Source organism: Aulostomus chinensis, chromosome 8, assembly GCF_037954235.1.
Source record: "Aulostomus chinensis isolate RoL2024-O1b breed Wild chromosome 8, RoL_Achi_v1.0, whole genome shotgun sequence".
NCBI classification, from domain to species: domain Eukaryota; kingdom Metazoa; phylum Chordata; class Actinopteri; order Syngnathiformes; family Aulostomidae; genus Aulostomus; species Aulostomus chinensis.
In genome coordinates, this window is record NC_141327.1 from 7,327,267 (window position 1) to 7,348,576 (window position 21,310).

The 21,310-nt window shown below is 40.0% G+C and overlaps 1 protein-coding gene across 4 annotated transcripts in view; it reads right to left on the reverse strand.

Moving 5' to 3' along the window:
• LOC147256967 (glutamate receptor 2-like) overlaps positions 1–21,310 on the reverse strand; it is a 106,746-nt gene that overhangs the window by 54,621 nt on the left and 30,815 nt on the right. For all 4 annotated transcript variants that reach the window (XM_086210681.1, XM_086210680.1, XM_086210679.1 and 1 more), the window contains exons 3-10: positions 20,542–20,781; positions 19,591–19,712; positions 13,653–13,727; positions 10,834–10,887; positions 3,724–3,882; positions 2,941–3,108; positions 260–364; positions 65–172 (exon numbers count right to left, since the gene is read on the reverse strand). In XM_086210681.1, coding sequence (XP_086066807.1) covers positions 65–172; positions 260–364; positions 2,941–3,108; positions 3,724–3,882; positions 10,834–10,887; positions 13,653–13,727; positions 19,591–19,712; positions 20,542–20,781 — 1,031 coding nt within the window. The remainder of the gene's footprint in view (positions 1–64; positions 173–259; positions 365–2,940; positions 3,109–3,723; positions 3,883–10,833; positions 10,888–13,652; positions 13,728–19,590; positions 19,713–20,541; positions 20,782–21,310) is intronic.

The window sequence follows — 21,310 nt, forward strand, 5'->3', positions numbered from 1 at the left end:
TTACTTTTCCCATCTGATCTGCATATTCATACTGAGTAAGTATGGCAAAGTAAATCTTTATTACCAATATAGTTGTAACAATGACTGTTTTGTTCTCCATCCCCATTGTTTCGTTAGGGTAAAGGTCAGACTTCGTCACCACCATCTTATCAACTTCATTCCAATAACCAATCTAAGAACAAACAAACATACACTGACAGGTTACATCTTACACATGACTACATGGGTAAAAATGTCACAATGACTGATTTTCATTTACCTTCACAGGTCCATTGTTTTTCAGCTCCATGATTGTCACTGAGTAGTTGACTCGCTTACCGTACTGGTCAAACTGAATATTTCCTGTTAAACCATCTACACGCACCTACACACAAACACACAGACACACAGCAAAAGGAAAGAAAATACTCAGCAAAACCCCCAAAATGATTGCATAGTAAATGGACTACATCTAAGGCTTTTGTAAGGGCTCTAAGGTTTTATATTTGTACAATTATTATTGTATAATGGGAACTTTACCAATCAAAGTAACTATTAGGAGATGAGCAAAAAAGTTGAAAAAAATTGAATGAACTCAATTTTCTGCTTTATGATCAATTCTTTTCAAAAATGAATTTTCATTCCAAAAATTATTATTGATGAGAGTGGACCTAATTCTAGAGATGATTTAAAAAAAAACTTGTATTAAAACGGGTTTTCTTTTTTTTTTTTATTTGTTTCTTTATTTTTTGACACAGTTCTGTCAGGACTGAGTTGAGTTACAGATTTCGAGTTTAAAAATTTTAAGATTGTATTACTGACTGTTAAGTTTTGTAGTTCTCTGTTGGCTGGCAACAATTTTGGCAAGTAAGGTGAAATGTTGAAAATTTATAAATAAGATTATCATGACTGGTGTCAAATGGCTTTTTAGATTCAGAGAGATTTTAAAAAAGGAAACTCTGCACACCAGAGTCTGTGGGTTAGGGGCTCAGTATCTTGCTTAATGATACTTTGACATGGTCACAGAGGGAAGTGAGGATCAAACCAGTGACCCTTCAGTTGCTAGATGGCCACTTTATACCCCTAAGGGGTAAGTAATCTTAGTTTGCATATTTCAGTACCTAATGAGCAAAACTTTTTTGTGAACATGGCAAATAAAGGCAGTATACTGCCTTATTAGCCAGTCGTATGCTTAATGAACTGCTCTTATCTTTCCTAGAGCAGTTGTACCCAGGAACATCATTTCAACTAGTTTCAATCATACTGGGATGGCATCATACCAAGAAATTAACTGGAAACATAAAGATGAACTCCTTCATATCTGACAGAGCTCATAGTTCCCTACTATCCAGCTAGAGCCCTTCACTCCCAGGATGCAGGATTACTTGTGATTCAATATGTTGACTTTTGTTTACTCATTATAGTGATTTTTTTTGTCTTTTAAAATACACGCCATTGAGGACGACTGATAATTAAGAGTCCAAACCAGAAGCCAATTTTTGGGGATTTCTGCATGTAAGTTGTGAAATAAAGGCCTTGGGTCCATGGTTTACAATTACAGGGATTTATGCATAAGAATGACAGTTATGATGGATCAGATGAGTTTCGGATTTGCTTCTGTGATAGGCAGATGCAGATGAAAAAGAAGAAAATATTGTGGCCACATTAAAGGAACAACAATGTTGAAAGTTAAATAAATATACTATATAATAAAATCAATTAGCCTAATAACTGCATTTGATAATCACAAGCTCAATTTTAGGCTCATAATTGTGATTGTTTTTTCCCATGAATCCACCCTAACATGAAAAACTGTTCCTTAGGTTGCAGGGCTAAACCTAACAATAGCTTTTTTTATTAGGTATGAGAATTATTAATAATATGAAATATACCTGTCTTGACAATAACTGTGGTATCAACAAATAATTATTGACAATGTGTTAACTATACACACATTGGTATGGTATGTTGGTGAAAAGCTGACTGATATCCCTATTTAATAAACAAGTAGTTTGCACCCTGTTGATAAGGAATTATCAACATCTCATAATCAATAGGAATTAAATAATCATCTGATATCCTTTGTATTAACTTTCTTGGTCTTGTCATTTTAATTTGTCTGTAAGGATAAAAGCTGATCTGACCCCAGGCCTTGAACTGAGGCTGGGAGTGAACCTGTGGCATATTCCATAAGTACTTTTATCATCGTAAATTCATTTTTAGAATACTTACTGATACTAAAGCTGACGCTTACGACGCCAGTGTTATCCTGATGCATAACTGAGTTTAGACTGCGTGCAGGTCACATTGTGCCGAATGTTTCAACTTGCCGTTACTGGTAGTGTCCGACATTACCATAATGAGTTCTTTATGACGGGTGTAACACCGATGTTCTGGGGGAGCTGACTCAACCGAATCACACAGCGAACCTTGTACATCTGCGATGGACCTCTATTAAATTGTCCAGTGTAGCCATCTCTGAGTCTCCAGCATGTTTGTTGTGTCTAACGAATTCCTTCATCACACAAAATTTGTGTCTCTCTTATATCCCAGTCTGTTTATCTTTCAATACCTAACAGGCTGGGGGTACCCATCCAAACATCTCGTCTCCTGTAAGGCTTAACATGATTAGTTACCTCCTTCGGTATGGTCCCCATAGGTACCATATGTGTGAATACTTATATCACATCTACAAAGTCCATGCACAGTTCAGATATGACCAGAAGAAAAAAATAAAAACACAATAACTGTCTCTTAAAAAACATCCTAACAGTTGGTAACCACCCTAAGCCACACACCCAACTGGATGGCAAATAAAAAGATATCTTAATAAAGTTTTAACCACCAAAAGAGTTTTCAGTGTAGAATCTGGTTATATTCCCAGTCATGTCTCTTGCAAAGTTTGACAATTGCAAACTGTCTTTCCTGTCTGGGTGTTGGAAGCTCTCATCCCTTGGTTACCTGTTTCAGGGCACGTTCAATCTCCACCCCCTGTGCCCAGGGCACTGCTGGATTAGCTAGACAGTCCCCACTGTTGCCGCGACGACTCATGTCTATTCTCTGCTTGTGAAGGAAGCGGAACGCCTCAGTCATCACATGGACGGCATCATATGTAAGTGCTGAGGTATACTGAAACACAAAGACACATCAGCTCAGTACCCTACAATGTAGTGCTGCTTTTCCATCAGCTTTTTCACCTTCATGGTCTGCTGGGGCAGCAGCATTTTTAACTGCTTACGTGAAGATAATAGACAAACTTGAGAGAGAGAGGAGAATGAGTCCTTCCTGCTTCAAGCCACCATCACAGCAATGGGCAGTTCCTTCATTGACAGACTGCTTCATCCTAACTGTGTGTAAAATCTCTTCTCCCTGCTGTCAAGACTCTACATTCAGCACTTTTAACAGTAGACTACCTACAACCCACTGCACTATCAATATGAGTGTACAATAGCAATTTGATTCATTTAGGATGAAATTGTTTATCTATGCAATAGCAAGCCACCATGGATCTGTTTTCTTTGTTACATGGTGTATTTTTACTGTTTATATTGTTCATATTTTTGTACATTTCCTTACCTTTAAATTAAATGTATGTTTTATGCTATATTTTGACTATCCCCTGGTTTCAGTTAGCTCTAGAGATGTTCCCATTATGGGACTAATAAATTTTATTTTTTATTGTTTTGTGACTAAAACTATTTTAGATGTCTGTAAGTGAATTAATGGGGAATTTCAAAATCTTACCCTGATCCGTGTATCAGCTCCAGGATATTCCTTTTCTTCCAGAGCCTCCCATCTTTGGTCAAACTTTGTCACAACAGGATCATCAAAATCTACAATCTGAAACCCAGATACATTTGCTCCTCCATACTGAATTTTAGAGAGGTCGCCATCAACAAAACCCTGGAACAAAGAGGCAAAATTTGTTTTAACTGAACAGTCACACAGATCAAAAAACCTTTTGCTGCCAAGACAACTTCATCAGTTGTCTATCAAAATGGAAATAAAAAACATCAGATCAGTGGTTTTCAAACTGGGGTAGGAATGTTCCCTCAAGTGATACAATACGCAGGGGAATCCCAGAAGAAACTGTTGAAATGAAACATGTAAAAAATATTTAAAAACAATGAATACTATCAATATAGTAAAGAGTTTCAAAATTTCGTATTACTTTGTTGTAATAGTTTTGTGTCAGAACAATTTGTGGTCATGTTCATTCACATCAATGGCTGGCCAGAGCGAAATACACCTGATCCTGCTAACGTTATCAACAAACAATGCAAGACGATAGGGAGCTATGACTCAAATTATCTTCTATTCCAAATCAGTTGGACTGAGAGGGGGCTAGGCCCTGTGTGTGTTAAGGGAGGAGGTTCACAGCAGTGAATCAACGAAATCAGCTCACCTCAGACTGGACCTTTTTACCAACACATTCGGCTGAAAGGCAAATGTCATGTCGTAAAAAAGCCCAGGTCACCATTCAAACGTGCTATACCAGTTGCTCAAAAGAGGGTAATCCAGCAGGAAGGAATAATTGATCACAAAAACGGCAATAAAGGAAAGGATTATCCTGGTAGTATTAAAAAAGTTATAATTGTGAAAGCTATTGTCAGGATTGAGCTGAAAGTCCATCCATCCATCCATTTTCTACCGCTTATCCAGTTAAGGAGTTAAGGGTCGCGGGGGGCTGGAGCCTATCCCAGCAACCTTCAGACTGGAGGTGGGGTTCACCCTGGGCGGGTCGCCAATCCATCATCCATCTTCACACTCACAGCCATGTCTACAGTCAATTTAGAGTATTCAATTAGCCTGGTGAGCTGAAAGTCCCACAGCCCCAGTGTTGTCTTGTGGATACATACAAATTCACTTCTCTTTTTCTGCTTACCTCAAAAGAATAACCAGAGCCCCACGATCATCTGGTTTACAATGAGCTACATTCTAATGTATGGGATTAAAAACTTTCTGGTATGTGTTTCGGTTGCATAGCAACAATATGTGTGTTTTAGCTGTGCTTGGAGCCCTGTTGCAGTGTCTTGCTAGACCCTGCAACATGCACAGCGCCCACTTCATCTTGTGTAGGGGCATTTTCTGAGCGTTATTGATTGACAGTATTGATATTAAACATGATTCCAGTAGAGGACTCATCTGTCTGCTGAGCTGCTGATATCACACATTTCTTCATCACGCTGGATGAGAGCATTGATATCACAGACACTGCCTAGTTTCTTATTTATATATACTCACATAAGTACACAAATATATATACATGACAAATATATGTGTGTGTGTGTGTGTATGTATATATGAAATTCCGTTGTAACCTCAGATACACTTGAAAAAATTTCAATTTCATGAAACATATTCCAGTTTTATGTCTCCTTTTGATTGTCTGATATTTGCCCCCTCACTTCCCTAATTCAAGCCACTGAAAAGAGTAAGCTAGTCAGGTTTTCAAAATGGGGGCCATGGGCCCCCTAGGGTGACCTCAGGAAATTTTTCCATAATCCAATTTTTTATCATTATTATGTAAAGTAATATAATATCTTATATACTGTATATTATTATATATTATATGTCTATATTATCTTATTTATATAATCCATCCATTCATTTTCAACCACTTATCCTGTTACTGGTTGCGGGGGGCTGGAGCCTATCCCAGCAGCCTTTTGGCGGGAGGCGGGTACACCACGGATGGGTCGCCAATCCATCACAGGGCCAACATATAGAGAAAGACCACCATTCACACTCACACCACACCTACGGTCAATTTAGAGTATCCAATTAGCCTAGTCCCCTCTTGCATGTCTTTGGATTTTGGGAGGAAGCCAGTGTACCATTGCAAGCACAGGGAGAACATGCAAACTCCACACAGAAAAACCCCATGTCTGAGCTGGGGCTTGAACCTGGAACTTTCTTGCTGTGAGGCGACAGTGCTAACCATTGTACCACCTACTGCTCTTATTTATAATCATCATATAAAATATAATATATAATACGATATCATATCGAAATGTTACTTGCCATGTTCATCTTTCTGATTGCCTGCCAGTCAAAACATTGTTCATGACATCATCAAGTCGTGTGTAGACCTGGTGGTTTATCAAGCTGCTTTGCTTTTCAAGCTATTGTGGCTAGCTCAAAATGGACAAGATTTTGACAAGAAAGAGACTGAAGGAACAGACCAACATGTCATAATTCAGTGATGAAAACATGTTGTTAATATTATTCTATTCCTAAACAAATGTAACAATTAATGAATAGTGAATAAACATGAGAAAATCCTTCTAAAAGTTGATGTTTCTTTATATACTTTGTTGCATTGTGGGTGGGTTTACAACAACTATACCCATCAAGAAGTTTGATGCACTTTTAATATAGCTCTATGAACTTTTCAAGCAATCACATGTTGTGATAATATCATCTATACAGCTATTGTTGTTTCTGTGTACCTTAATACTACCCTGAGAGATATTAATAAGTGTTTTATTGACTTTGATCAGTAAAGTACTAACTGGTCCATACAGTCATACATCTACATATAAGCCTTCTGATGCATTTTTTTTTTTTAATTCCACTAACCTTACAAACTTAAGTGATACAGTCAAGGCTGACCTAACCACTGAAGAAATTCATAAATCTACACAAGCATTTCCAAGCAGCACAACAGCTGGCCTGGATGAGTTTGGAGCAAGAAAGTCCAAAAAATCTCCTTCAATTAGTACTTTACTAATTGGTCCATACAGGCATATATCTACATAGAAGGCTTCTGATGCATTATATGTAGATGTATGGCTGTATGTACCAATTAAAACTTTACTAATTGGTCCATACAGTCTTACATCTACATATAATCCTTTTGTGGATTTATGAATTTCTTCAATGGTGGAGCTGGGTTAGGTCAGCCTTGACTGTATCACTTAAGTGTGTATCACTTAATTTTCCATAAAGCCATATATCTACATATAAGGCTTCTGATGCATTTTTAAAAATTCCACTAACCTTACAAACTGAAGTGATACAGTCAAGGCTGACCTAACCCAGCTTCACCACTGAAGAAATTCATAAATCTATAAAAGCATTTCCAAGCAGCACAACAGCTGGCCTGAATAGGTTTGGAGCAGAGTTTTGTTTTTTAGGCCTTTATGGACTTTCTTGCTCCCCTGTAGCAACTCAAAATGTAATAACGGCTCATAATGTAATAACGGCTCAGAATGTAATAACTTAAAAGTAATAAAACTTCATAATGTAATAATCAGCTCATTATGTAATAAAATCATGAGTGCATAATGGAATGACGTCTTTGCGCATAATGTAATAACGTAACAATTTATTATATTATGAGCCAAACTATGTAGTAACTCATAATGTAATAACAGCTCATAATGTAATAATGGCTTTTACTGTGAGAAAAGTATTGCATTATCACCATTTTTATCCTTTGCCACTCCTGCAGGGTGAAAGGTCATGCTTTCACCTCTGTGATTGTCTGTCTGTATGTAAGCAGAATGAAAAAAAATTCTGCAAAACATGGTGGAGCAAGTCCATAAGGACCACACCTGCACAGTGACTACTTAGAATTCATTGACAGGCAGAGGCCTGTGTTTGACTATGATTTGTACATAGGTGGCACTGCAGTAATAGGGTGGCTTAGAGAACAGGGAGGGGGACTATTGATTTGGTTGATTGAGGGGACTGATTATTACATTATGAACTTTTATTACATTTAAGTTATTACATTGTGAGCTGTTATTATTATTACATTATGAGTTGCTAAACTCCCCTGTTATACAGAACAGTTAAACATTCACTTGGTAACTAGATTTTCCTATAGTTATAACGAAGCTAACATCAGTTTACTGCTCAAGAAGGGAAAGCATGAATCTGAGCCACTAGAGTAGAGATGCTGCCTGTGCGCCACATGAGCTCAGCATTCACAGGCTATTCAGTTGGCATTAATTGAATTAGAAGCTCTAATAATTCCAAAGGGATTTTTTTTATACCTATCTATTATGAGCATGCATACATACACAGTGGGCAGTTGGGAGTTAGATGTGTGACCTTTTGGATACGTTTCAGTGACCTTTTGGTTCAGTTAGGTAACTCTCAAAGAAATTAGTGCCATTCCTCTCAAAACCATTAAACTGTATTATAACAACAAGATGGTATTCACCAATAAGGACTCATTTACCCTGTCAACATTTAAAAGGTGTCAAACTGTATATATACAATGCAGTCAATTATAGTTTACATTTTTTAATGTCAAAACCTGTCTGAAAACCAAGCAACGGTACTACAGATTAGAGCTCTGCATTGGTCATTACATACATGTTATTCTTTTTCATACTTTTAGACTGTGCTTTTAATTTAATAATGTTGACTATTCATGTTAAGTGCAAAATGTCAAACAATGAGATTAACTTATCTAACAGAATACTCTACTCTAACAGCAACTTTCTGTAAAAGCCAATTTTTCAACAGTTTTTCCAACTCTGAATGGCTGATGTCAGATTTTAACATATTACCATAAATACATGCCCCAGAAATTGTAACCCCCACACTGATCCCCACAGTCAGTCTGTAAAGTGCATTATTTAAAATACTTCAAAATACTTTCAACTAAAGGCAAGAGATCCACAGTGTTTGTAACACAGAGGATTATAAGAGGAAAGCTTTTGTCTTGGCCCGTAACACTAACCTTAGGTCACTGAAGTAATGACACAGATGTGAAAAGTGACTTTTGACATGTCCAATCCATTCAAAGTAGTTACTCAATGAATATCATGAGCATACCAACACTGCACAGTAGACTTTAGAGAAGGTTTACTTTGGTCAGTGCTTCAATGTGCACTCTGGTCACTCCGACCATGTCATGCTCCACCTGATTCCTGCCTACAGGCAGAAACTAAAGCTCTGCAAACCTCTAGTGAGGCCTTCAAAGAAGTGGACCAGTGAGGCTGTGGAGGATCTCCAGGCTTGTGTTGACTCTACTGACTGGGCTGTGTTCAGGACTGCTACCAACAGTCTGGATGAGTACACGGAGGCTGTGACGTCATACATCAGCTTCTGTGAAGACTGCTGTGTTCCATCACGCACCAGGGTGAGTTAAAACAATGACAAACCCTGGTTCACAACCAAACTCAGAGAGCTAAGTTTGGCAAAGGAAGAGGCCTTCAGGAGTGGGGACAAAGACAGACTCAAAGAGGCGAAGTACAAGTTTAGCAAGGCGGTGAAAGAGGCTAAATGACTCTGACAAGCTCCAACACCAGTTCTCAGCCAACGACTCCGCGTCTGTCTGGAAAGGGCTCAGGCAGATCACCAACTACAAGCCTAAAGCCCCCCACTCCATGAACGGCCGACACCTGGCCAACGACCTGAATGAGTTTGACTGCCACTTTGAAAGACAAAGGGAGAGCCCTGCAACCATCCCCCACGGAAACATCCAACATCCAGTCACCTCCACCAATGCCCACCTTAATTGCCCCCCTCTCCCCCTCACCACCACGAGAAGGATGTCAGCAAACTTTTCAAGAGACAGAAGTTTGCGGACAACACCACCCTCATCAGACACATCTCTGATGATGATGAGTCCGCCTACAGGTGGGACGTTGACCACCTGGTGCAACCAGAACAGCCTAGAGCTCAACACTCCAAAGACAGTGGAGATAGTTGTGGACTACAGGAAGAACTTAGCCTCACCTGCCCTCATCACCCTCTGTTACGCCACCATTGACACAGTGGAATCTTTCCACTTCCTGGGAACTATCATCTTCTAGGACCTCAAGTGGAAGCCGAACATCAGCTCCCTCATCAAGAAAGCACAGCAGAGACTTCCTTCGGCAGCAGAAGAAATCCAGTCTGCCAAAGACAATGATGGTGCATTTCTACACAGCCATCATTGAGTCCATCCTCACCTCCTCCATCATCCTCTGGTACACTGCTGCCACCGCCAAAGACAAGGGCGGGCTGCAGCATGTCATTCAGTCTGCAGAGAGGGTGATTGGCTGCAATCTCCCGTCTCTTCAGGACCTGGTCACCTCCAGGATCCTGAGGCGCACAGGAACAATGTGGCTGATCCCTCCCACCCTGGACACAAACTCTTTGAGACGCTCCCCTCTGGCAGGAGGCTGCGGTTAATCAAGACTAAAACCTCACGCCCCAAGAACAGTTTTTTCCCTGTCTGCTGTCAGCCTTACCAACAAGGCCCGGATCCCCCCCAGCACTCTTTACCCTCCACTTCTGCCTCTGTCTCTGACTGCCTGTCACATTGACAGTACCGTAACTCTATACGTTACAGTAACGCTCAACTTGAACTACTTGTTCATTGGCATTTGCACATTTGTCTGTGGTAATTTATTACTGCCAACTGTACTGCTCTTTTATCCCATAAAACGGATTGTATATGTTTATATTTATATTTTTATGCACTTTAAGAATTTATTTTAATTTCTAAATTGTACTTGGCAATAATGTTTTTTCTGATTCTGATTCTTTTAATTTGAATATGTTGGTGGAGGGGCACTTGCTTGATTTGCCTTATAGTGTAATGGTGTATGCCTGGATATAAACCTGAAGACTTTACATCAATAATGGATAACTTATGGAATGAATAGAATGCCCGGTAAGATGGCATAAAGTATTGTGTTGGAGGAACTGTATTCGACAAAACATGTTCTTTGAAAATATTGTGTGGTTTGAACCAGGCATTCATGCATAATACACTGCTTGACAACTCTTCTATGTCTGTGTCTTCCTTGAAATTGAACCCTCATCCATTCAGTGCAACCAAAAATGTCACTGAGCCCTCTTAGTCTGAGTGTTCAGTCAGGTGGAACCAGACAAACAGTAACTCACCAAATTAGCAATGATGTAGTGGTATCCCTTCACGTGCCTGCCGATAGTGATGACCTGGTTAGAAGAGGGTAGAAGCAGTCAGTCACAGTCTAACAGGTACCATGAGTCCAATTCTACCATTTATCATGACTTAGCTAATAGATTATGATTACTTCAGGTCAACGATAATGAACTGATAAACATCTGCCGGTTGAACAGACTAATTATGGAAAGGAGTGATTTGAATAACTTTTTCAGGTTCTCTTCAATGGAGCCTGCTATGATGGCAGGAGCTAGTAAAGCCTTTAGATGTTATGAGGAAGACAGAGAATGCAGAGGAGGTGTGACATAATGAGGGACAAGAGTTTGGTCACAACAACACTGATCACTGATGAAGGAGAGATTTCAACAATATCCCCTTTCATGACAATGAGCTATGTGTGGAAGGATGGACGGGTTACCCAAGTGAGGTGTCAGTGGGACAGCCATGAGTTCAGTGTTACACGTGGTGGGATTTTAACTCCTGTCTCATTGCATTTGTACAGAAATACTCCTGTCCTGTCCCAATACCAGGAATTCAAATGATAATAATTTTGCATATCCAAAGGTGAGACTCCCCTTCCTGTTTTGTGTGTTTCAAATAAGGATGCACTGATACAAAATTTCCAGTCCCAAAATAATACTTGGGCTTAGGGTTTCAACCAATACTGAGCACTGATCTAATCCCATTGTTTAATTAATAAACTGCAGGCCTCCCTGGACTGAAGAGACTATCCTAGTCCCTTCAATACAGGGAGGCCTACAGCTTATATGTGTAAAGTATCAATGAGCTTAACAAATATTGCTTTTTCTTATATTCTTGAATGAAATGAACATATAAATCTACTGAATTTGTATTATTATCAAATAAATAACATTAAATGTTAAAGAGCAAGCAGAAATATTTCAAATCTACGAAGCCTTTCCTTTTAGCTCCTCCATACCATAACTCTCCTTTAAGTAAAATGTAATTTACAGTAGGCCTGGGCAATATGGACTAAAAATAAAATCTCCAATTTTTTCACAAAAACTTCAATTTACGATTTTTTTTTTTTTTTACAGTAAGCTGTTTTTTAGTGGGAGTTTGTCGGTTACATCGGTCTTGTTCCCCTCGCAAAAAGCGGCATTTCTCCCACTCAGTAGGATGCCTCTGTTTTAGATGCTGAAATAAGTTCATTGTACTGATGCCTTTTGTTGCAATGAGCTTCAGACAAACTTTGCAGCATGCAGTTATTTGTTCAATATCTGTCGCTGCAAACCCGAACCAGTTCCAAACCACTGACGATACTACTCCTTTCTTAGAAACAAACTTCTTGCTCTCGTTAGCAATGTTGCTGCCATGCGTTCGCAGGAAACAAGAGGGTGGGGTGCGGAGAACTCTATGGAAGCTCCTGGGGGACAAAAAGTGGGCCATAGCAAGAAGAGAAAAAACTTTAATTTTTTATTTTTTAAATCATCTGCTACAAAAAATTGAATTAATCGATAAAATCGATAAATCGCCTAGGCCTAGTTTACAGGTCTAGCAAACTGCTGATGCATGACATATCATTATTTGAAGCAAACACTGTGAATTTCATGAACATGAACAAACTTCAAAATTTGCTGCCTCTGCAGTAACTCTGTCCACCATTATACCACTTATCCTGTTAAGGGTTGCGGGGGGCTGGAGCCTATCTCAGCTGCCTTCAGGTGAGAGGCGGGGTACACCCTGGACGGGTCGCAAATCCACTGCAGGGCCAACACATTTAGACAGACAACCATTCACACCCACAGCCATGCCTCCAGTCAATTTAGAGTATCCGATTAGCCTCGTCTCCTCTAGCATGTCTTTGGACTGTGGGAGGAAGCCAGAGTACCCAGAGAGAACCCACGCAGGCACAGGAGAACAGTGCTAACCACTGCACCACTGTGACGCCCTGCCGTAACTCAGTTTAACCAAATCTTTTGTGTGGTAATCACATTAACTCCTTGCATGGATATCTATAGTAAGTTGGAAATGATGCATGCATTGAGGACAATGTTGTTGTTTGTTAAAGGAAAAAAAACACAAATCTGCCATGAAAACAATTGAGATCTGTCATGACTTTTGTTTCACTTGATTAATGTGGTTGATGTATCTGCATCCTATTGATTAGCAGGAGATGGTGCCACCATGGTCTCATTACAGTTACAGCATGTATCTTCAGCCCCTTTAATTTTTAGACATAGAACTATGTCCATGAAAAATACTCATTGAATTGCCATTGTTTACATACACCTTCCTCTGAACAGGACATATGACCATGGGTAATGTTCACTCTGTTACCCCGCCCCGCCCCCAAAGCTTTCTTATTGACAACTGACAGGTTTAGTGATGTGAAATTATTATGATTATTATTCTCGACAGTGTTTGAGTAATTCCCTGCGGTAATCAATTTTTTTTCTGATTATGTACAAATAGTTGCCGGTGCTGGCAAACAATTTTGTGCTATGAATTTTTATTAGAAGCCAATTTGTTGGTAAAAGTTTCAGTGAAGTTAAGCACATTCAGCCTTACTACTAAATATCACTAAATCCTACCAATGGTCCTTTAATCTGGTTAAGCTTTTCTTGATTGCTGCAAATTACATTTTTTAAGTGTAAAAGCATAGTGTAAAAGAGGTAAAAAGTAGTTCCAGCATTAAACATGTGGGAAGCTTACCCTGATGTAACATCAGTCTTGAATGGATGGATATATGGATGGATGAATAGAGGGATAGATGACTGATGGATGGATGGATGACATTCATATATATCTAAGTAGCAGCATGACTGGTGTCAACCTGTTCCATGATGTCTTTGACTTTGTCTTGTTCACAGTCTAGGATAATGCGTCTCTCTTTACGGATCTCCAGGTCCTAAGGCACAAAAAGAAATGAGTAACAATTATCAATCAATAAACTTAATTAAAGTGTAAAATCAGGTCAGGTAATAAGGTAAATCAGGTCTGTAATGCTTTGCAAACAAGGGTTGCAACAGCTGTACTAAATGTACTATTTCAGCAGTGCAGAGAGGTTTCATCCTCATCTATAGAAGTGGGAGGTGGGAGCTCTCACTCATAGGTACTTAGTTGGGCACCCTAGACATTTTTTAGCTTTGGTACAGAGAAAAAATATAAATATATCTTTGCTGAGTCACACAAGCTGGTTGTGATATTTTTGCATGTGTCAAGATTTGACTCTGAGAAGACCACATCTTTTCCTCACCATCTCCTTTGGTGCCCCCCCTGGGAGGCTTTTGGCTTTATCTTTAGTCTTTGTTCTACTTTATGTCAGATTATAATGGAATCAGATCCTGCCATTTCCCCACATTTAAATCTTGTTAGAACAAGAAAACATTCCAATAACTTTTTTCAGTTGAAAAACAGTGCATATAGGACTGAGTTGATGATTGATTCACGTCAAATCTTGACATTTCAGTGCAAATTATTTTAATTCTTCAAATTGTGTTATGAATATGCATTGTGACTGCAATCTACTGGATGAAACATGGCTATGGCAATTGAAATTTGCTGGTGCAACCAGCGCCTCTATTGACTCTTGACTGTGCGGATTGTGAACTCCCTCATAATTGCTCTGCAGCAAGCAGATGCTTGTCTCATCAGAGGTGGGCATTTACTGTATTTTAAATTCCATTCTGATTGAAACACACCATTTGCAGGAGACTTGTTGTCACACTTTTTACACTCTTATATATTTCTTGGAATCAATACATCATATTTTTTTTTAAATGTGTACTAAGTTAAAGACCAAAGTCTCAGGTATGTATTTTGTATTCATGTCATTTTCATATCTTGTGTCAGTGCAGAGTTAGAAGCAATCAAATCGAGATTGTGAACATGTGACAAGTTGCACTAGATTTTGCTACTAATAAAACAAGGACAAAATTATTGTTGTAGTTATTTTTTACTTGAAAGTGAACAAACCTTAACATAGGATATTGTTCAACATGCATTATGAAACTTGTAAAACTATTTCTGGAAAAAAATAAACTCAAACAAAACCTGACCTCACTGGTCAGTCCTGGAAGATCCATTAAAAAAAATACACTCAAACAAAACCTGACCTCACTGGTCAATCCTGGAAGATCTATTCAAGAAAAAAACCTGTCCTCACTAGTCAGACTCATCCGAATTGCAGTTCTGGCACACGTAGACTGGCTTGGCAGGGGGGCATTTCTCATGGGCCCATCCTTAACATATTATGCACTGCACCCCGGTTTCTCCTGGGTGGCTATTTCCAAATGGCTCTACACAGACCAGGCACAGTGACTCATCTTCTTCTGATGAGGGGTCATCTGGAGTTTTTCTTTTTGTACTTGCCCTCTGTTTCTTCCCTGTGCTCTGCTTCTTTGGTATTTTGGATTTGGTTGCCTGACATTTCTTTTTGAATAGCCTTTTTTCCCTTGTGTCTGCCTTTCAACTTCAAGTGCTTCCTTCACAGGTGTATCGGTGAGAATAGCAGTTTTCTCTTTTTTTCTCTGCAGGTTAACTTGTTTTCTTGGACCAGCTTTTGGGTAAGGCCTAATATCCTCTGGAGTTAATGTGTTAAGGCCCCAAAAGGCAGCGGGACCAGACAGAGTGTGTCCCCGGCTCCTCAAGACCTGTGCTGCTGGACTGGGGGAGCCGCTACAACGGGTCTTCAACCTGAGTCTGCAGCTCGGGAAAGTGCCCACCCTATGGAAGACGTCATGTATCGTTCCAGTTCCTAAAAAGAACCGGCCCAGCGAGCTGAACGACTTCCAACTGGTGGCACTAACTTCACACCTGATGAAGACTCTGGAGCGGCTCTTCCTCAACCTCCTCAGGCCTCAGGTGCAGCATGCTGAGGACCCTCTACAGTTTGCCTACCGGGGGAAGGTCGGTGTGGAGGACGCAGTCCTCTACCTGCTACACTGAGCCCACTCGCATCTGGACAAGGGGAAAGGCACAGTGAGGATCCTCTTCCTGGATTTCTCAAGTGCCTTTAATACGATCCAGCCCCCTGCACTACAGGACAAGCTCCTACGAATGCCAGTGGACCCCGGCCTGATTGCTTGGATATCCAGCTACCTCACTGACAGGCCACAGTTCGTCAAGCTGAAGGACATCACGTCTGACACTGTGGTCAGCAGCATCGGTGCTCCGCAGGGGACTGTACTGTCCCCTATCCTCTTCACCCTGTACACCGCGGACTTCTGCTATAACTCTGAACTGTGTCACATCCAGAAGTTCGCAGATGACACAGCCATCGTGGGGTGTATCAAGGACTATGAAGAGGAGGAGTACAGGTGCCTGGTGAGGAACTTTGTTGCCTGGTGCCACAACAACAGCCTGCAGCTCAACACCTCCAAAACTAAGGAACTGGTCATTGACTTTGGGAGGGACAAATCCAGTCCTAGACCAGTTCTGATAGGAACGGAGGAGGTCGAGGTCGTACAGACCTATAAATATCTTGGGCTGTGACTGGACAACAGGCTGGACTGGACAAGCAACACGAGGCAGCTGTACAAGAAGGCTCAGAGCAGGATGTACTTCCTGAGGAGGCTGAGAGCCTTCAACATCTGCAGGAGGCTCCTGTGGATGTTCTATCAGTCTGTGGTCTTCAGCGTACTGTCCTACACTGTGGTGTGCTGGGGAGGGAGTGTGACAAAGGCAGACCTCTCCAGGCTGGAGAAGCTGTCAGGCGGGCCAGCTCAGTGGTTGGGATGAAGCTGGACCCTCTGGCAACAGTAGCAGAGAGAAGAACTTTGGACAAACTGCTGGACATTCTGGACAATGTCAGCCACCCTCTGCACACTGTCACCACCAGCCAGAGAAGCCTGTTCAGCCAGAGGCTGCTCCTCCCCAAGTGCAGGACCAACAGACTGAAGAACTCCTTCATCCCCCGAGCCATCAAACTGTTAAACTCCTCAACAGGCCAACAGAAGGACTGTGGGAGAGGGCTGAGCACCATTAGCTTGCCCTGATAACAACCGGACACTCATGTGCAGTATAAGAGACTGTATATTATTATTTTTTATCATTATTCTTGTTACTACTGCTGCTACTATTATTATTATTATTATTATAACTATTGTTATATTCTTTGATTATATTATATAATCATCATCATTATATTATATCATCATCATTATTATTGTTATAATTGTTATTATTGTTATAATAACAATTATGAACAATTCATATTTTGATTATTCCTTTCACTATGCACAGGTAAATATGCATATATACATATATATAGATATACACATACATATATATATAGTCTGTGTTTCCTCTTCTTTGCTATTTTTAGTCTATTCAATGGTAACAGTGCTGTGAATGTTTGTTGAGGAGAGTGCAATTTCCCTGGCGGAACATCCAAAAGGGATTAATGAAGTAGTCTGTCTGTCTGTCTGTCTGTTGGTGGAGGTCACTGGCTTGCTAGGGCCTGGAATAGCTTGGGTGGTGCTGGGTCCTGGAATGGCTGGGTTGGTGCTGGGTCCTGGAAAAGATGGGTCGTTTACGGAACCTGGAATGGCTGGTTTGGTTCTTGAGCTTCGTAGAGCTGGATCCTGATAGGGGTGATCTGAGACATAAGATGGAGCAAATTCTGTCTCCACGAACACATCCCTCTTGTAAGGTTGAATCCCTTTCACCCGAAAGCCGGCCTGAATATTAAGTGGGGTTGCAGCCAGAAGATAAGCAGTTGCTACAATCCCAAGGATGTCATAGATGCTGAGTGTTTTTCCTGGGTTGTTCCTCATCCAGGAGTCAGAGACAGAGTTTACATGCTATTTAAGCGGCCCATAAATATTTCTGTCCAAAGGCAGTGGGGTGGGACGGACAACATAATGATACCATTTTCTTTGGCAAAATTCAGCCCATCAATAGAAAGATGTGAACTGTGGTTAGGAGTAAGCAGGGCTTCTCCTTTGAGCACTTGGCATGTCCCACAAAATGCTTGAAGAAATCAACAAAGAGTGGTTTTTTCATCCACGCTGTGGGATTTGCTCCTCCTTTGCTGCCAGACGGCCCATTGTTGATGATGTGATCACGAAAGTGCACCTGAAGAAAGATGAAGTAGCCGGGTATACTGTTCCCTGTGGCTGAGACTGCGCACATAAGGGTCACCAAGGTACCCCTTTCCCCAGATGTCAGAGGCCCCACCTGCTTGAACCCATGCCTGGCTACCAGTCGGTCTGATTTCTGTACCGCTGTCACGCCGGTTTCATCCATGTTCCAGATATCTCCTGGTTCCAGGGAATCTCTCATTTTTACCTTTTCCAGATCGTCAAAAAATGACTTATCATTCTCCTTGTTAAAAGCACTTGCTCTGGCAAGGCTAGTTGCCTCTGGTTTTCTGAGAGAGAGTAAAGGGTGCCGCTTTAGGAAGCCTGTAAACCATTCAGCACTGGCTTTTTCTTTGTCAGACCAAGCTTGTGGAAATTGCAGGTCCTGTGCCACTGCAAATTCATATGCCAGCTTTCTCACCTCAGTTGGACACAAACCAAAATAGATGTCAGCTGATCTCATAATATGATTCTGAAGCTGCAGTTCCATCTCTGCGCTAAAAATCTGCCGTGGTGACTTGTATCCAACCACTGTAGTTGGGACAGTTGTCTGACTTTGTATTTCAGCTGGGGTGACTGTCTTGCAGTACCAAGCCAAGGTTATCTTTAGGACTGAGACATGTTGCCCCAAAGTACCATCTTTGCTAATGATACCTCTAGATTAAAGTTAGTTTATAACAGAACAATGACTGAGGTATGACAGGATGCCTTAATCCCTCCTCTAACAAGTCCACATGTAACACTGCTAGGATTTTTTAAAAATCTGAAATAAGCTTATTTTAAAATATATAAAGTTAATTTTTTTACTTTGGGTTGTGGGAAATGGTTAATTGGTGTTCATCTTAACTCACAATGGGCTGTTCTCTTCCCCTTCAGGAGATGAGACCTGATCATGTAAAGGAACAAAACTGGTATTCCACTTTTTAGTTGCGCCCCCTGTTGGAGGAAATTGCAGTTTGACAACTTACCTGTGTGACAATAAGCCCCGGTCTCCCCTACTATAAATAATGTGACCTCATACACAAGTCTTTAATGGCAGTCTCAAATAAATTTACAGGATGTCATTAAGTGCCCTCGAATGAGGATTTTGGGGCCAGATTAAAAACCGTTTGAAGCAGTGTCTGTTGTCGGGCAGCATTATTTATTTAGCTATTCTTAAGGCTATCACACATTCTGTGTTAAAACATAAAAATAATAAAGTTCTGGCTTGAGAGAAAACTCAAACTCAGTGTCTAATGAAGTTTGTGTTGTTGAGTTTCTGGGTTTGATTCCTCCACAAGGGATTTCCTCCAAAGAATTATAAAGATGTTATTTATTTATTTGTTTTGAGAGAGGAGTTGATTTAATTTATTGGTCTTTTTTTTTTTTTTTTTGCTCTGTGAAAAGGGTTCCTGATATTTATATGTAATATTTCATAGATTTATAGTTTATTGAAATGGATGGAAACATATTGGAACACCAAAAATAGGACTAGAGGGTGTCAAAAGAGAAAAAGAGAGAATCTGACAATGGAAGATGCACAACTCGCCCTTCAGATCAGCCAGTATAAAGAACACTGTTTAAAGTATTTATCAGCCAATAAAATTTTGTGCTCTAGACCCCCACCCTCCATTGTAAAGAGTGTCTACTTTTGTGTTTACAAACTCATTATTGACTGTCAATAAACATGTGCAAATACAACGGCTATACCTGAAATAGGGAGCGATAGGCTTCATCCTTCCTCTCATCTTTCAGGTCGCCAACATTTATTGCTGTAACAACCCATTTTTTCTCAGCTGCAGTGTCCAGAATTACTTGCAGAGTAGAAAGACCTATAGAAAGAAAAAAAATCCTTGTTTTACTGAAGCATGCAGAGCCAAAAATGTAGCATTGCAGATGCAAATGCTGCTAGCACTTGGTGTATACTATAACAATATGCAGGGAGGAAACTTTATGAGCATTGCATGATTCAAGTGATACATATAATGAAATACACAGCTAAAAGTGTGCGCCCTGTTCGCCAAAAGCTTCCAAATACTGGAGGCTATGGCTCAAAAACACAAGGTCAATCATTTTTGGATGTAGTATATCTAGAGAAAGCCCACTGAATAAACAAACATATTGATTGCCATTAAACATTCAGAAAGCCCTTCAAATTCTTTCATGGGGAGTTTAGAACAGTGTTACTTACTTATTTTCTTATTTGAGTGTAAAAAAGTAACTCCATTTAATCATGTACAAGGAAAACAGCTTTATAGACACACAACTACATCACTATTTCATATTTGTCTTATGCAATCTTTTGAATACTACACGACTTCCAACTGAGTCTACAACATAGTTTATATGTTTGGAACTTCCCAATTATCTATAAGCACAAATCTTGGAATGTACAGCTGATCCAAACAAATTTTTCATTTTAACAATTGCACATCAACTGTGTTAAATTCAAATAGAACATCTGGTATAATTTCAAGGGTCTCAATGCATGAAATGTTCCTCCACAGAAAAATATCCTATGGTACATACGTGAGAACAAATTTGTTGGAAGAACATTTTATGAATGAGGCCTTATGTTTGTTTTTGTTTTTTTTGCTTTTTGAGCCTGGTTGTAACAGCTATAAATCATACCAATAACTAATGAAAGTTTGATCTAATTACCTCTATCACTGTCGTACAGATAGGCGAACTTGTCCCATTTGTAGTATTCAACTAATGAAACAAGGGGTCCTTTGATGTCCGGTCTCATTTGGAGAACAAACTGATTCATTCCTTCTGCTGGGAATGAAGGTGTGATGAAGGAGACATGAAGCGTCTCACAGAAGGATGTGATGGTGTTTACTGACTTCTTATCATAGAAACCAAAAATGGCGTAGACTCCTCGAGAAAACTGGGAACAAACTGTAAGAAGGGCAGAGAGAGAAATATCAAAAAGAAAACAGGACAGTACACCTACCCACTCGCATGTAAAAAGAGAACAGTTATACAGAGCTGTCAAGTTGCTTTTAAACAAATGACAAAAGAGGGCAATTTTTGGGCTTCCTGCAACAAAAGTTCACTTCATCTGCCATAGTGTTTCTTACAACACCCAACTGATAAGCCTCCTGATTTGACTGTTGCCATGCTGCTGTAAAAGCATCATAACCTCAGTAAGTCTCTTCTACACCTCAACATGATAGGTAGTAATTAGTTATAGTAATAGTAATTATCATCAGAGCAAAACCACCCATATTGTGTGTGTGTGTGTGTGTGTGTGTGTGTGTGTGTGTGTGTGTACAATACCAGTCAAAAGTTTGGACACACCTTCTCATTTAATCTTTTTTCTTAATTTCATTACCATCGTGGATTCTCACTGAAGGCATCAAAACTATGACTGCACACATATGGAATTATATAGTAAAGAAAAAAGTGTGACATAACTAAACATGTT